General features: G+C 36.2%; 1 protein-coding gene across 1 annotated transcript in view; it reads left to right on the top strand.

Annotated features, from left to right (window-relative positions):
- The window catches only part of ZDHHC17 (zDHHC palmitoyltransferase 17), a 66,720-nt gene that overhangs the window by 34,777 nt on the left and 14,936 nt on the right, over positions 1-17,007 (top strand). The window contains exons 6-10 of the mRNA XM_023932466.2: positions 1,078-1,142; positions 2,778-2,940; positions 7,581-7,706; positions 8,935-9,077; positions 11,293-11,393. Of these exons, the coding sequence (XP_023788234.1) occupies positions 1,078-1,142; positions 2,778-2,940; positions 7,581-7,706; positions 8,935-9,077; positions 11,293-11,393 (598 nt within the window). The remainder of the gene's footprint in view (positions 1-1,077; positions 1,143-2,777; positions 2,941-7,580; positions 7,707-8,934; positions 9,078-11,292; positions 11,394-17,007) is intronic.

The raw sequence follows: 17,007 nt of genomic DNA, 5'->3' as shown, positions 1-17,007 counted from the left end.
TGGTTTTTAATTATGATTTTTTAATTGAGCAACAGGATAAAACTCAGAAATATAAAGTTATGTGCAGGCTAGAAGTGTTCTAAAAGCAATTATTTGGAGGAACTAAATTGGATTTTCTGAGAAATGACTGCTAGTAGGTCAGGCTAGTAACAGCATGAGTAGGGATCCCAGGGTACTGGGCATTTTGTAGACTACTGGAGCAGAAGAGGTTCTGGGGATGACAGAAAGCAACATCAGTCACTTTCTGGGTTTTTGTCAGGAATTTCTCTAGCAGGAGACTTCACTGAAACACTTCTCAATCTAGTTTTCCTAGTAAGAACTGGGGGAAGTGGTGTAGGAAATGCTGTCATGGCTCTGTTGCCTCTAAGGGAAGCTCTTATCCTGCATTAAGTTCACTGGCACTGATTTTGTTAGTGCTGGTCTGTGAAATGCCCAGATGTGCTTGAAAGTCTAATCTGCCTCAAAGTATTTAGGAATTACCAACTTCCCTAGTCAGAAGAGGAAAGAGATTGTAGATCAGTTTTATTTCTGAGGAGGTTGTTTTTATTAATGCCTTTTTTTCAACCTTAGAATTCTCTGGCACCCATTAACTGGATATCCATAAATATCTTTGGAATGCAGTGAGCTAAGGAAAATTGCTTTGCATGTGGAAAAATAGGTTAAACTAGCATTTAGTAGGATGTAGGATTCAGACAGTGGTATTTATAGTAATTTATCAAGTATCTTTTCAAATATTGGTGCATTATTTTTATTTTCTTCTGCTTTTTAATGCAATAATACACTACCTATATATATCTTTAATGTTGAAGATTAATAGTAAATTAGAAATTACTGGTCATACACAGCATGACTGTTTCATAGTTTCTAAAATAGACTGGAACAGTTATTTTTTGGCAATGGTGGTGCTAATGTTTGTTTTCAGTTTTTTAAATACTGTTTGAGTGCTAAAAGCTTGCCAGTTTTTCTTCCAATTCAGATGATTAGTCTTAGAACACTGTTTCTCATTGCAAATGTTGCATCTGCTGGATCTTGAGTATGCTTACCTCACCAACTTTTTTTTTCTTTTCTTTTTTTTAGGATGTAGATATGATGGATCAAAATGGAATGACACCTTTAATGTGGGCAGCTTACAGAACACATAGGTAATACACACAGTTTTGACTTTACCTTAGTGTTAACCAAGTGGCACATAGTAGTGACTGGTTTGGGGGGTTTTTTGGAAGTTTCTTTTTCTGTTCTTTCCACAGTTGCCATTTTATCTTTTTTCATTTATGGTTATTATGAATTCATCCCACTTGGTAGCTCAGTCCCACACAGCCACTTCCTCACTCCTGCTAGGTGACATGAGGAAGAGAATCAGGATGGTAAAAATGAGAAAACTTAGGTTTTGCAATAAAGATAGTTGAGCAGATAAAGCAAACCAAGGAATTAATTTGTTACTTCCCATCAGGAGGTAGAAGTTCAGCCATTTCCAGGTCAGCAGGGCTCTGCCACCTGTAACAGTTGGCAAGGCAGGTGCTGTAACTCTGAATGTCCTCTGCTTCCTACTTCTCTTCCCCGGCTTTTATTGCTGAGCACACTGCCATGCAATATTGGATATCTCTTTGGTCAGTTGGGGTCAGCTGTCTCAGCTGTGTCCTTGCATGTTTGCCCTATATTAGGAATGGCAAGAAGTACAACATGACCCTCTTAGCTGCACTGTCCAAGAGAGCAAAGTTTATTACTCTTGATCTTCTTTTTATAGACAGGTTCAAGAAAGTCTGAGAGGTAAAACTCTCATTGGTCATTAAAGCCACACATCACCATCATTGGTTAAGTGGAACACCACCCTTTGACTGTTTCCTAAACACCACCTGCAAAGATTGTTGTCCTTTACCAAGGACTGTTTGGATTCTTTCATATGCTTTCTCAGGCCAGAGTGAGAAGCCTGTGTGACTTAGTTTCACACAGGCTCTGTTCCTTGCTTGCTTTCAGCATCCATAATTGTGTACCCCCAATCTGCTCACTGGCGGGGCAGCATGAGGAACAGCAGAGGCCTTGATCCTGTGGAAGCAGTGTAAGCAATAGCTAAACCATCCCTTTGTCATCAATACTGCTTTGGTCACAAATCCAAAACACAGCACCATAGGAACTACTGTGGAGAAGATGAACTCGATCTCAGCCAAACACAGTACAGTGACTTTTTCAAGAGGGAAGGTACTATGAAGTGCTCACTAATCCTTCCTGTGGTGGTGATTGGAAGAAATTGATGAAAAATAACACTTCTCCAAAAAACAAATGTTTTAATTAGATTCCTGTTTGGAAGGGCCTATCTCCATCAATTGTTGGGAGGAACACAAAATAGCTCTTACCAATATCTGCCATTATCAACATTCTCATCCTATTTTATTTCCACCTTCTGAGTTGTGAAGTGGAAACATAACATGTTTTGAACTAGCTTTTTTAAAGTATATAATTACTATAAGTCTTTTAGTAGTGTTAGATTTTGGTAAACAAAAAAACAGAGTTGTAGAACAAATTAATCTTGATACCCCAGAATGAGCTGTCTTAGAGAGATCCTTAAAAGTCAACAGAATGGTGGTTGGTTTTGGTGGGAAGAGATTTTGAGTCATTCATAATTGGCAGCAAGAAATGTCGCTTTGTTATTGGTGTACACAAATAGCACTTTGCCAGGTAGCGTACCTGATCAACAATCTTCATAGAAATTGAATGCATCAGCAGTAAGTTAGGATGTATTTGAGTTCATCTGTAGATCTAACAAGAATTTTCTTTTCTAGTGTGGATCCAACGCGATTACTACTTACATTTAATGTTTCGGTTAATCTGGGAGACAAATACCACAAAAACACAGCATTGCACTGGGCTGTGCTAGCAGGAAATACTACAGTTATTAGTCTTCTCTTAGAAGCTGGAGCTAATGTTGATGCTCAAAATATTAAGGTAAACGTTTGGTCTGTTTTAACTGTAAGTGGTTTGAGGCAGAAATAACAGGGCCTATGATAAATCTCAAGAATAGGTTATTTTTGTGGGTATTGTGGGATTGTGAAGATGGAGCAAAAGCAAAGATGCTAGTGTGTCTTTTGGCTTTTTTTCCTAACAGTGATGCATAACCACTAGATTTGCACCATAAAAGATACTCAAGTAAATAATGTAACAATGATTATTTGTGTAAATGTAGGGGAGTGGGGTGTGCAGTTAGACTGCATGTGTGAAGATTGGTGTATTTTGTTGCAAAACTGGAAACCTGACTGAATATTTTCTAGTGAAGGGGTAACTTTATCAGAGTGAGATGTGAGACATCTCTGTCCTCTTCCAGAGAGCTGACAAATGTTCTAATTGTTTTTCCTGTGCCAGAAAGCAAATTGGAGGCCTCAAAATGCCAGTAGGAACAAAATAAGCAAATGGGCTCATTTTTTTGCATGTGAATTTAACTTGACTGATTACCAGAATTTCTTAACAATGAATCTAGATTCTGTACTAACAGCCTATCTCCAGCATATGCTAGAGCAGTGAAACAGCTCTTAGAATTTCTGCCATAGACTTGGAGCTTCTCCAGCTTTGGAGGGTGTGCCTTTGGAATGTGGTTTTGTCTTATTACTTACAGATACTCTGTATGTCAAATTAGATGCATTTTGCTACCCAAGCTGTTTCATCTGTGGTGTCAGAGAAGAAATCACTTTTAGGAAAAGAATTCTCTAGTCAGTTTCTCTTCAAATATTTGTATTTTTCACTTGAAGAGTGTTAGAAGCAGAGTGGTTATGCTTGGAAATACAGCTGTAACTTAATTTACTTTTCTTTTCACCATTTTTCCTACTGATTAAGATGGCTGGGGCCTATTTTGCTTGGCCATGAGTGATAGAAATACATATATATGTATACATCCATCCATATATATATACATCCATCGGTGTATGTATATATGCACACATACATCCACCCATGTATATATATCCATCCATATATATATATATATATGAAGTATACATCAGTTTTCTAAGAGAGTAGCCAGATTTTGCTGGCAGCTTTCAAGATGACACATCCACTTCAGAATATCAGAAATGTTCATAATCAGGAATGAAAACTCATTAGAAGAAATCACCTTTCTACATGTTTAAAACAAATCAGCTACCTCTTGCATGATCTGAGGTGAATATATATTAATTATTCCTGGTCTGTAAGGTCAGTTGTGTACAGGAATTATGCTTCTAGTCTCACTTCTTGTGTTGAAAAGCTATTTTTCCTATGCCAACTGTGGTAAAAAATGAAGCTATTTTCATGGAAAAAAAAATCAGTATGTCATACCTTGCTTGTCTTGACAGACTGATTAGTGTGACAAGAGTTCTGAAGTCATCACCTTACCTACATTTCTGGACTCTTATGAAATCCGTAACAAAAATTTGTGTTTGGCTATATGAAAAAGTATCTGCTAGCCGGAAGTAGTTCATGGTCTTGCCTTCTTTATTGACAGACAGCAGCAGTCAGTAGAAAAATAGGTTTTTGAACCTGCTGGATCATGATATCTTTCCAGTCATGCCAGAAGACATGTGTCTGGTTTCACTGACCATTGCCTGTCTTCTGCAGTGCAGCTAGGTTTCTTGCATGCCTTCCCAGGGTTTTAGGATCTTCAGAGGATCAAAATCATTTGAGCAGTGGCAGATTTGCCATCCAGCCAGTGACTTTGTAATGGATGCTGATTTAAGTTGTAGTAAGTATATAAGAAATAAAAATTAGGTTGATTCTTAAAGGCAAATAGGAACTCTCAAACAGTTTGGTACCCCTCCTTTGACTGTTCAGCAAAAAAGGTTTTTTGAGCCAGAGACTAATTAAGTGTTTGGTTAATGTTTCCTTAGAAATAAAAGGAGTTGTGAAAGGCTTCCTTCTGATGCAGTCAGTTCCAGATTTCTGCAGCACTAGCTAGTGAAGTCCTTTTCTCAGATAATCCATAGAATTGATCAAGAATGGTGATATGGCAGCTGAGATTAAAGAAATACATTGGCTGAAAGCTGTTCATATTCTTCAAATGATGAAGTGACTGAAATATTAGATGTGAGCTTTGACTTTGTTATCAGTTCTAGTCAGTCTGTATTAGAAAGTCATGTGCTGCTGGCTGCCTAGGCTTGGAACAAATTGGGACCAGTCATTTCAGTAAGGGGTTCTTCACTTTGTATGAAAGTTTGTGAAATATTTGAGCAATAGCATTCCTATTCTAGAGCAAAGCTTGATACAAGCAGTGAGTTAGTCACATTTTGTTATTTACCCTCTTTTTATTATGCTGTACAAGAAATGAATATTTTCCTTTTGGTAGTAAGATACTACTTTTTTGTTTTTGAGAACTAGATTAATGTTTGAGTTGGAAGCTGCTTTTCAGTAATCAAAGTAGAGTGGGTTTTTTTGTTTGGTTGATCTTTTTTCTTAAGGAAATTATCTTGCCATACCAGTAGACAGATAGGACAGATGAGGACAGGATTTCCCAGGGAGCTGGGTTATCAGTAGGAATTTGAGGAAAATGTGTAAATTTTATTTAAGTATGAGCAGAAACTCCTTTTTTTTTGTAGCAAGATATAGAGACCTCAAAGAGCTCTTATGGTCTTAGAAAGATTTTTTTTTCTTTCCCTTTATCTGCAAGTGAATCATTTATTGAACTTTAAATGTAGTTTCTTGATTATGCAGTGTATCTTAGGCTTATCCATGGAAGAGTACATGTACAGCTTCCTATCCTAATGACTCTTCAGATTATTTTTTCTATCTAAATATTTTAAATATATATTACTGAAGTCTTAATGCTTGCTGGCAGTCTTAAGTGTGTTACTAGATTAAGTTCCCCAATACATTTTTTTAAAATTTTTAAGCAAGTTAGCCATCCACTACTCCTGTTAAGACAAGGAAGATATTAAAATGGCCAGATGATAAGTGTAGTCAAAGACTTCTTTAAAGCTCCCTCAATTTTTTTATCTAGGCAGTTCCTAGGTGTCTCATGGCCCTCTAGTGGAAGGGATGCTCAGCTGGACCCCAAGACAACTTCAGGATTTACTTGGGAGATCAACTCCCAGAGGGGATTGCTTGTTCACAGGTAATCTTTACAGTCGGGATATATAAGGTGATACTAAAACAACAGCATCTCTGGAGTTTCCCAGATATTAGAAATACAAGGTGCTATCAAACTTGTGATGAATCAGGCACCAATAGTTTGATTTGAGGCATTTCTGTTGAGAATGGAGTTCATTTAATCTGTTTTTGTTTTAAAAAACATCTGGCTAAATAATTTTGAAGCCAAGTTAAGTCAGAGGGTTATTCTTTTTTAACTGATTTTGCTAGTTAAACTTCTCGCACAGAAGGTATGAATGGTGCTGTTAAGTAGCAAAAAACTTCACCTCATAATTTATATTCTGTGCTGTTTATTCTCCTAAAGATTTGGAGCAAGATTTCAAAGGCAGAGATGACAGTTAAGTACTCAGTTCCCATTGTCTTTCTGTGGGATATAGGTAGTTAACTGTAGTTTTAAATCTTTGAAATCGCTTCTGTCTACAGTAATTATTGCCCTTTCTGGGTAGTTTCAGTTTCTAGTACCTGTCTCACTTTTTTTTTAGGAGGGGGCCGAGCGATGGAGGATTCAGCCATTTTTCAAGCCTCCATGAATGGTTTGTTTAGGAGGGGAGTTAACTCCAGTAGAAGAGAGGAAGAGTCAAATGCAAAACTGAAGCTGGAGGTACCTGCAGTTGGTTGTCTCTTGCCTCCTCTATAATTTTAGACTGAGTCAATAACTTTTTCATTAGCTCTCTTCCTAAGTGTTTAAAAAGCAGTAAAATCAAATCAGTTTGGTAGGCACTTTTGGTCCCTGTATCTTTCGCTCTGTGTTTCTCCTTTGCTTCATCTGTTAGTCCTTTCGGAAATTACAGAAACAAAAACATGAGCCATTGCTGGCTTAGCACCCAAAATACATGAAACACAAGCTCAGAGTTAAAGCTCAGAGTTTTGAAATAAGTTTGACATGAGCATTCAGTTTATTCTTTCATGTTTTCTTCCTAGGACTTCCATAACTGAAATGAACCTAAGAACATTAGGCTTGTAGAAAAAGTAATCCTAGAAGCATTCTGTAATATTAGTAACTTCAGTCTGCCAAAAGGCAGAGGATTAACTAAGAAGTCAGGCTTTAGACTTGGGAGAGTTTCCATGATCCAGTGGGTCACGAGTTCTTATTCTTTGCTTGATTTCTGCTGCCTGTCAATAGCTGAGGGGGAAGCAGTCTTTCATTTACAGATAAGTAGACTGTGTGTAGAACAGTGGAACATAGATTTGTTCTCTGCCAAAGGCAACAATTTTTACTGTCAGGACATACATCTTGTCAGGATCATACATTTAATATGCAACTTGTCCATGCTTGTATAGTTATAAGAGAGTTAAAACCAAAAGGAATGAATGATGTTTGGTGTCAAGTAAGCTACAGAGCAAAAAGTATGCCAGGATGTAGTTAAACTGGTTTAAAATGTGTTGGTTTTAACGGCCAATCTTCTGTTTCAAAAGTGTTCCAAATACATTTTATTTTTTAAATTGGATGCTTCCCACATTTATACTCTTGACAGGGAGAATCACCACTTGATCTTGCAAAACAAAGGAAGAACGTTTGGATGATCAATCATCTACAAGAAGCAAGACAGGCAAAGGGGTATGATAGTCCGTCCTTTCTGAGAAAGCTAAAAGCAGATAAGGTAAGTAGTAGCTTCATACCTGTGTAAATCAATCTTATGGCTGCTCTTGGTTTGGGGACCTGTGTTTGTTTAAAAGAAGTTCAGGATTGTGGTTTCCACACATTTAAGCTTTAAGCTTTTGTTATGATTAAAGTAATTGCAAAAGAAAAAAAAGTGCTTTATTTAGGGAAGGAGGACATAAAACCCTGAGCTTCCATACACTTACTTTTAGTTTTTGTGCTAACTAAAAGAAAGTGTTAGGAAAGCATCTTAGGAAAGGTCTTGTATTGTTTGGGTTCGCCAGGATGTTCCAAAGCTGACTCTCAGGTAGCTGAGGAAAGAAGTATTTTGGGTATCCTAAACTATGATCTCCTCTCTAATTATATATTGTTTATTGTTATTGTGTTGAATGAAAGAAGCAGTCAGTCAAAGCTGTATAAAATAATACATAAATCTCTAATGTGGAGTTCTTTCACTTCTCGGAGTACTGTTTAATACTGCAGATAGGAAGAGGCTGTAGCTGAGGGTGTAAGGGTTAACATACTGCTCTAGCATGAAGAACAGTCTTCCTGCCTATTGATTGATAATTTAAAAAGAGTTAATGTTTTCTTAGTATACATCAACACTCAGGCAGAGTGTTGTGCTAGATATTAAGTGCTACCACTGATTTGTTACAATTTCTTGAATTAAATATACATTGCATCAAGATGCTACAGTCTGGGCTTTAACCCTGTGGCACTGTAACTATGCAGTGATTATTGACGTGAAGTGGTTTGTTTATGTCACTGTGCTTTGATTATTTAGAAAGAGTTCAGTGATCTCATCAGGAGTTGTATCCACAGAGTGTAAGACAAAAAAGATCCTATCTTTATTCATAGATGCTTCAGTCTGACTTAAAAACTTCAGTTACATGAGTAATAACATTTACTGGCATTGTCATGCGCGGTGTGGCAGTTCATACACTTACGGATTCTTTAAGAAGGGCTAATGTTGCCTTGATTCTGGATTAGCAGCAAAGTTTCTAGAAGACAGTTCTGAAACAAAGTTACTGATTTGTAATATAATTTTAGAAGGGTTTCTTTTCCTTGCAAATTTATTGGAGGTGTGTAAAGACGGGAAATGAGAAAGATTTATGAAGATTTATCCCTCACTGTCAAGTTTCCTGAAAATTTTAGTTTTCATCACTGTCCTGTTTATTATGCAATCTGTCCCTGTAAATAGTTACTTACTGGTGTTTGTTTCTATATAGGAATTCCGTCAGAAGGTGATGCTGGGAACTCCTTTCCTAGTTATTTGGCTGGTTGGTTTTATAGCAGACCTAGACATTGATTCTTGGCTCATTAAAGGGCTGATGTATGGTGGCGTTTGGGCTATGGTACAGTTTCTTTCAAAGTAAGTGTTTTACTGGGACACTATCTGTTTAGTGTGCATGCAAGAAGTATTTTGCTGGCATGTTTATTGGATAGATAACCTTAAATTTCCATTTGTTGGAATTGGTTCTTATTTCTGCAAAAGATCTTGTGCACCTATAGTTCCTGTAATGCTCTGTTGTCTTGTGAAACATGGAATTATCATGGGTGAATACCACTGAACTAGCAGAAGCTAACAGCAGAAGAGAAATTCAGTCACTATCCAGAGGAGGGTGCTGAATGTCTGTCTACAAAGAACTATCAGCATGAATATTGCAGAAAGTAGGCAATAGAAAAATTGCTATAAAGTAATAAAGACAATGTGCAAGTGTACTACTAAAACTGTTTTATTTTAATAATTTAAATGCACAAAGGTATCCAAGGAGATTTATGGAGAGAAATAAAGTCAGAATCAGATTTTGTAGCTTTTGTTTTTTTTGGAAATTAGTGACTAAATAAAAGGCTGCTTTCTAGTAGTGTTTTTTGTACGTCTAGTTACCTCATCATAAAGACTTGTACTTGTATTTATGATTACTTTAAATGTCTGTAAATGCACCTACAAATACACACACACATATATGTGGTCATGTTCTAGTGTATTTTCAAGATCTGTTGACTACATCATCTCTCCTTTGCTTTTCATTGTCATGTGTGGCCAAGGTAGGAGAACTTGTTGTATCCCCATGCTTAGGAGCTTTCTGCTTTTCTGGGGTTGGATGTCATGTTTATTTAGAACCACTTGCTTCTCTTTTCTTTCTGTGCAAAGAGGGAAATACATCTGCTCCTTAAACCAAGCACAGAAGATTTTAGTGAACTTAGTAGACCAGGATGGAAATGGAAGGTTATCAAACTTTTGCAGGATCTTGGAGATGATCTGTTTAGTCTTTTTGTCACCTCTGAAGCTGTGCAATTTCCTGGCCTCCTCTACAAAAAAAATCAATTTGTCAATGCAAATCCTCAACTGTGCCTCCTACAGAAAGGAAGGAGAGGATTTCTTCCAATCTCTTAAGATCTGTGTTTTGTCAAGTTTTATATTTTGGCCTAACTGACATGAGTTCAGAATTAACATCTTTATTTTCTCTTATATGTTGCTTAATGTTTAGTATAAATCCTTTTTTAAGTGTTTGACTTAAACTTGTATCCAGGTTTGACTTAAATTTGTGCTGTTATTCTAATAGTATTTTCTTTCCCTGTAGAATATTAGCTAATCTGCTTGGCTGTGTTTTCCTCCCTACTTCGACACACACAAAAATGCACAGAAGTCACTGAAAGAAAGATTAGTGCAGAGTAACTACTGTGTGTCCAAATGTATATTCACTTATTATTCATCAAGTGAGCTCATGATCCTTACAGGGTTTTCTCCAAAGACCTAAGGAACTTCCACTAGAGAAGAGAGAGATACTTTAAGGGAGTAAAAAAGTGAAATGGAAACTACTCCCTGCATACATTTGTGCCTGAGGCAGTCACCAGCACAAAAAACAAAATGGATCAGTATCAGAATGTTTAGGCAAATTATGCAGAAATTTTATTTCAGGGAAGTTAGTTGGTTTGTCTCAACTGTATTCAGCTTTATTCAGAAGAGTCTTTAAAACGCTGAAGTGTAAAAAAGTGGAAATAATTCTGATGAGTTTTTTTTTTTTTAAAGCAATGTAGCAGTATTTTATCTTAGAACTTGGCAAATGTAGTGATATATGGGAAATTAATTAGTCTCAATTGTTTTTGGTTTTTTTCAACTTTTATTGGCAACTGTAGCAGAAGCAAAATATTGAATAATCTGAAACATTTCAAGTATATAGGGTGATAACACCAAGGTCTCAAGCTTTTTTCTTAATGATGTAATTTTAATGTACAGTTGTCATTATATGGGTTTCCAAAATGTCTTTAGCACTGGAATCTCAAAACTTAATACAGTTTGCAGCCACTGTCCATGTTACTAAGAATCTCACAGGTTCCTAACTGCTTTCACAATGTAGTTTTAGCATGAGTATTTACTCATTCTGCCTGTCTTGGGAGGTTGAAAAAGGGAATTTCTCATGAACAGGAAAGTGAAGAGAATGTATTTATGGCATATTTTACAATATCCCATATAGTGCATATTTTAATAGGAACAGTTTTCTTGAAGCAGTAGTTCAGGATTTTTAATAAATCAAACCCTTACAAATCAAAACTTACCATGTGACATTTTTCCTACATTACAGGTCATTCTTTGATCACTCCATGCATAGTGCACTGCCTCTTGGAATATATTTGGCAACAAAATTCTGGATGTATGTGACGTGGTTCTTCTGGTTTTGGAATGATATCCTTTTTTGTGTACAGTAGCATTTTTTTCATGTTCATAGTATGACAAATTACACAGCTATATCCTGAATATAACAGTAAGTAAACTAATAAAAATTTGAAAAAGGGAATCGCCACTAAACATTGCTTTCTATATTAATGGTAATGATTTTATTGCTTTAAAAATGTGCATGCTATTGCTGTGCTTTGGTAAGTAAAAGATTTTCCTCAAAATTTACTTACAGTAGTCTGCAGAATTTCCTGTGCTTTACCAACTTCTTATGTGGAGGAAATGTTAGCAACTTTGTAAAATATTCTCTGGCTGTGAGGTACACAATGTAGTTGACTGCATTTTTTAGATACTATTCTGAAAACCAGTAGGCTGCTTCATGGTCTGTCTCAATTCCAGTGGAATTGGTTTCATAGTTAAATCTTCCTAAAGATTTTGGAAATTCCATTTTGTACAAACTTCAGATACATTTCATAACTGTATTTTCAGTTATTTTGAAAATATGTGTATTAACAATACTAGATTATAGAGATTCACTATATTTCTATGTTTTTGTGGTTTTGATTGTCTAGATATGAATTTATCTTACTCACGGAGGGAGAAATTGATTCAGAGTTAGTGGGAAATGTTAATTTTCCATGGCAGGGAAATAGAATCAAATTCTTAAACAACTTTCTTGGGTACTGTAATTTCAGTAGCCAAGAAAACAAACTAGAAATTCAATGTTTAGTACAGTTCTTATAGTTGTAAATAATTGAAATGAATTTTATGAGGACGTTTGGCTTTTTCAGAAACTGGTTTTCTTTTCGTCCTGAAAGGAATTGCTATGAAATAGGTTAGTGACAGTGCTTTTGTTTTGGCATCTTCTTGATTGTTCTGCAAGCCTAACTAAATCATCTGTGTATTTTTGGGTTGAGAACAGAGAGGAGAGCCTGCTTTCATGCTACCTCTAGCTTCCATTCTGGCAGTGTTTGCAATGATGCTGCTGTGAATAGCAGTCCCATGCAACTGGAAATTACTGTTATGGCATGTTTCAAAAAGAACAAACCCAACAGCTTAAAAATTAAAATCTGGTTGCTGTTAAGTTAAAAAAGAAAAAATTATACCAATATTAGTATGTCTTGAAACAGTTATTTAGAAAAGCTGGTCCTACTACCAGTCTGTCTGCCTGGCCTGAATCTTATGTTTTTACTCAAATTTACTTGTGACTGCAGAATATGAAAAGTGAGTACAAAACGAATATGAGAAATATTTTAAAAAACAGTAGTTAGAAATAGCAGCTCATGTTAGCCAAAGCTGTTCTGTGTTTTGGATTGCAAATGTTGAGGTACTGTGAAATGCAGTCTTGTGCTAACATAACATCAGCTTGGACCTCGTCTAAGAATGTGTCCAGCTTTGATTTAAAGTCCTTGACCACATTAAAATGCCTGTACAACCAATACAAACTGATGATGGCCTGCATCTCGTGTCCCTTAAAGCTGGCAAATCTTAAGGTTTTTATCCTGAAGCTCATATTTAATTCATGTATCTACTAACTTGCTTAGATTTTAATTTCTGTTAGTCATTCTGATTAAATAGCTTGAAGTTTGGCGTACTTTTTTAAAAATCATAGAATAATCTTAATTGTTCACTAGATGTATAGACAATTACCCTAATAAAATCTGACTTCAGAATGTTAATAAAATACTGTCCTCCTTCTGTCCCAAGCTGGTGTCTCATAACCTTTGTGAATACACTTAAGTAGTGGTCTAAGACCTTCAGTTACTAATTACTTTCATTAGAGCTGACACAGTTCTCTGACAAGCAGTTTTAGAGACCAAGTGCTTGGGGCCATCTTCCTTTAATTGGTGATTTTTAATTGGAAGTCTTTGTAATAAGATTCTAAATTCATTCTTCTTCTGGAAAATTACCCTGTAGCTTTATTTCTAGAAGGAAATTGCATTCCTCCTCTATTTTCATAGCATGAGGTACAGCATTGTGGTTGGATGAAGGATTCCTGTATTTTTACAGCTTTATGTTATTGCTTACAGCAGACTAGAGTACTGCTTTATATTTTGTAATGTTCAAGTGATAAAACATGTCCTGGTAGTTTTCACAAATTCAGACTGTCTTTTACTTGGGGAAGAGAATTTTTAACCTCAAACAACTATCAGGAATTGCCTTACTGGAACTTTATATTATAAATAATATAAAGATCTTAATTGCTGCAAGTGAAACTTTAATACTTAGGTGTTTGGTAAGAGTTTTCTTTTCTTGTAGATATGTTGAAGGTTTGTGGAAGATCATCAACTCGTGTGTTTAATCCTAATGGGACAGAAAAGGGCAGTTAATGCAATGTATCATAAAGAAAAATAAAATCGAGGATTTGCAGTACATTTTCTTGAATTTAGGTGTGGTCACATGAAAAATAAGTCTCGAAATTCTAAGGTTTAATTATGTGTCTTTCCAAAAGCCAATATTGGAAATGTACCGAATTTTTTGTAAATTTTTCTATTCTATTGGATTTTTCTCAGTAGCTTCTGAGTCTGGTGTATCTGATAAAGTAGAAATCCTGTTCTTGCAGCGAATGAGGAATATGATCTGTGTATTTTTATGTTTATATATGAGTTTATGGTCCTATGTCTCCCTGCCACTGTTTTGCTGCATCCTGTAACTATATTTTGCCTATAACAAAGGATGGTTATGTCTTGCTCCATTAGTGAATTCTAGTTTTCTAGTGTTTGCAGAGTAGGAGCAAAAATGCCCTCAAAAATCCTACACACTATGTTTTAGTTTAGTTCTATTTTTAAAAGAAAAGAAAATTATTTAAAATTACACTTTTAATAATGTGAGGTTAGAATTTCACATTTCATTCTTTTTCATTAGTATTTATAGGTAGAACATTCTCTAGTGTCCTGTAAATGGCCTACCAAGATTATATCTCAGTTGTTCATGCAGTCTTTTCATGCAGTTCCAGCTGAACAAATACTGCTTGTTATGTCAAAAGGTTCTTACACTGCTCTGTTTTTCTGAGATGTCAGTTTGCTGTAACCCAAAGTATTCATGGTGGTCTTTTTTATTTCTTCTGCTTCCCTTTGATACAAATGGGAGTGTGCAATTTTAATTAAGCAAGCTTTATTGCTGTCTCATCCTATTTGCAATGCTGAGATTATGAGATAAGGTAATTTGTATTTTTTAAAATATTTTTTCATTGACTAATACTGTATTGATTATCTCATTTAAAATATACTTCACCAATTGGTGGGGTCTGGCTTGAAGAACACAAACATTGTACACTTCTTCAGTTAGGGGTCATTTCAAAACTGGGTGTAAGAGAATTCATGATGATTTTTATTCTTCCACAAAACTGATACAATTGCATAGGATTTAAAAAACTGTTACAAGCTAGTTGGTACAGTTAAGCAGTTAAAAAAAATACTACCAAATATTAGTTTCAGTAAAAGAGCACAAAGTCTTCATGCAGAAAAAAATAAGTCAGCAGTCATCTTACTACAGGAGCCAAAGACCCCAAAAATCCAAACTCTGGGCCCAGTTGTCCAGAATTTCTGTTCCCATGTCTAAATACTTTTCCTAAAATTTTTTTAAAAAAAAAAGTTTTAAAAAAATAATTCTGGCATGCAGGAGATATGCTGAATTTATTTGCAAGCTAAGGGATTCTTTTATGTCAGATAGAAAAGAAGGTAAGGAAGAGGGTTTTTGCAGAGCTTCAGTTAATTACAAACTGATTTTGTCTAATAAATGTCTAGTCAAATGAGGCTTCTCATATAGCTGTCTGCTGTGACCTGCCTGGACTCTCAGATCCAGATGTACAGCTCTTATAAATTGGGGATTTGGAACAGCTTTCTTACAAGGAAAGGCTGAGGGAGTTGGGCCTGTTGACACTCAAGAGGAGATCACTGAGAGGAGACTTCATCAATGTCTGTAAGAATCTGAAGGGAGAGTGTCAGTGGATATTTCCAGACTCTTCCTAATTGTGCAAAGCAGTAGGACAAGAGGCAGTGGGCAGAACCTGATGCACAGCAAGTTCCACCTGAATATGAAAAGGAGCTTCTTTACTGTGAGGGTGAGCATGCACTGGAACAGATTGCCCGGAGAGGTTCTGGAGTCTTCCCTCACTGGAGTTATTCCAGAATTGTGGACACAACCCTGTGCTGTGTGCCCTTGTATGGCACTGCTTGAGCAGGAAGGTGGGACCAGATGACCCACTGTGGTCTCTTCCAGCCTGACACATTCTGTGATGCTATGATTCTGTGAATTAGCAGGTTTATTAGCATATATTTGATCTCTGACAGCTTACACTGGCTGCAGATTTTTCTGTGTAGGAGAAAAGGATTTTTGGTTAGTGAGAAGGGCACATCTGGATCTATAATGTGCATTTTGTGTTGATTTCAGACTTGCATGATGCCTGATAGCAGGAAGCTGCATGTATTTGGGGCCTTTTAAATGGACTACAGTTCACGATGGAAAATTAACTTACCCCATGTTTACGAGACTTCAGGGTTGTGTGGTGCTTGTTTGATTTTAATTTTCTTTTTAATGAGATGACCTTTTTCATTCCAGTTCCTGGAATAATTTTCAGCATCTTATACTTGTTTTAATAATGAAAGGATGTTGATCAGGACTAAAAGTAGGAAGTGTTTTGGGGGTGTTTCTGCTTTGTGTCTCAATGAAAACTGGGGAAACCGCATAAAAGGAGCAAATTGGTGGCAAGGCTGGAGGTGTGAATACCTGATATATTATGCATTTTGCAACCCTTAATAATATAGTAATGTATTTTTTCCTTGTATAACTGTAAATGAGTATGTTACCAAAAAGAGACACTGTCTATAGAGAACTAATTCCCTAATCTGAACCTATTGCAAACCAACAAGGGTTTCTTACATGTGAAGAGTTTTGAGAGATGTCTCAAGTTGCTAAAATCTCTTTCAAAGTAAACTTCAGCGGGGAGTTCAGCATAATTTTAGATAACTCTGGTGTGGGTGTGGACATCTGTATTGAAGATTAAGCATTCTTCATAGCCAGTGACAAAAACTAGCCACTTGTAAGCCTCTGTTTCACTTACATAATTTAAATATCTTGAAACTGAAGATAAGATTGGACATGGTTTTTTTTCCTTCATTATGTCTGTGAAGCCATACTGCTGAGTGATTTAAAGTGGGTGAGATGAATCCTACAGCTGAAGTTGTTTATCTACATCACATGCTGGAAATACCCTGGAGAAGAAAACTTTTTAATTCTCCTGTGGTCTCCCAGCTCTAGCACAGAAGTCCTTTATCTGGCATTATTTACACTGTCAGCACTGCACTCATCTGATACCACCATGATAAAAGGACAGGGAAGGCAGGCTCTGTGGAGCATCTCTTACGTTCTCTCTGTATTTGTGGGAGTAAAATGGGGGAGGAATAAGTTGACACAATGGACAGCTGCTTTGTTACAGGTTATCCAAATTTAAGTTAGTAAAAAAATAATTCTAGTAGAAAAGCATTAAGGTTATAAAAACCCTCTTAGTCTTTTCTCACGTCTTTTAAAAGTCTAGACATGACGTATGGTATGGGTCATAAAATTGGTTCCAGTTGTACCTTTATTGTTTGTAATGGTTGTCTGATTAAGGTACATTTAATGG

This window comes from Cyanistes caeruleus, chromosome 4 (genome assembly GCF_971803275.1).
Source record: "Cyanistes caeruleus chromosome 4, bCyaCae1.hap1.1, whole genome shotgun sequence".
NCBI lineage: Eukaryota > Metazoa > Chordata > Aves > Passeriformes > Paridae > Cyanistes > Cyanistes caeruleus.
This window is presented reverse-complemented; position numbering and strand designations above follow the sequence as displayed.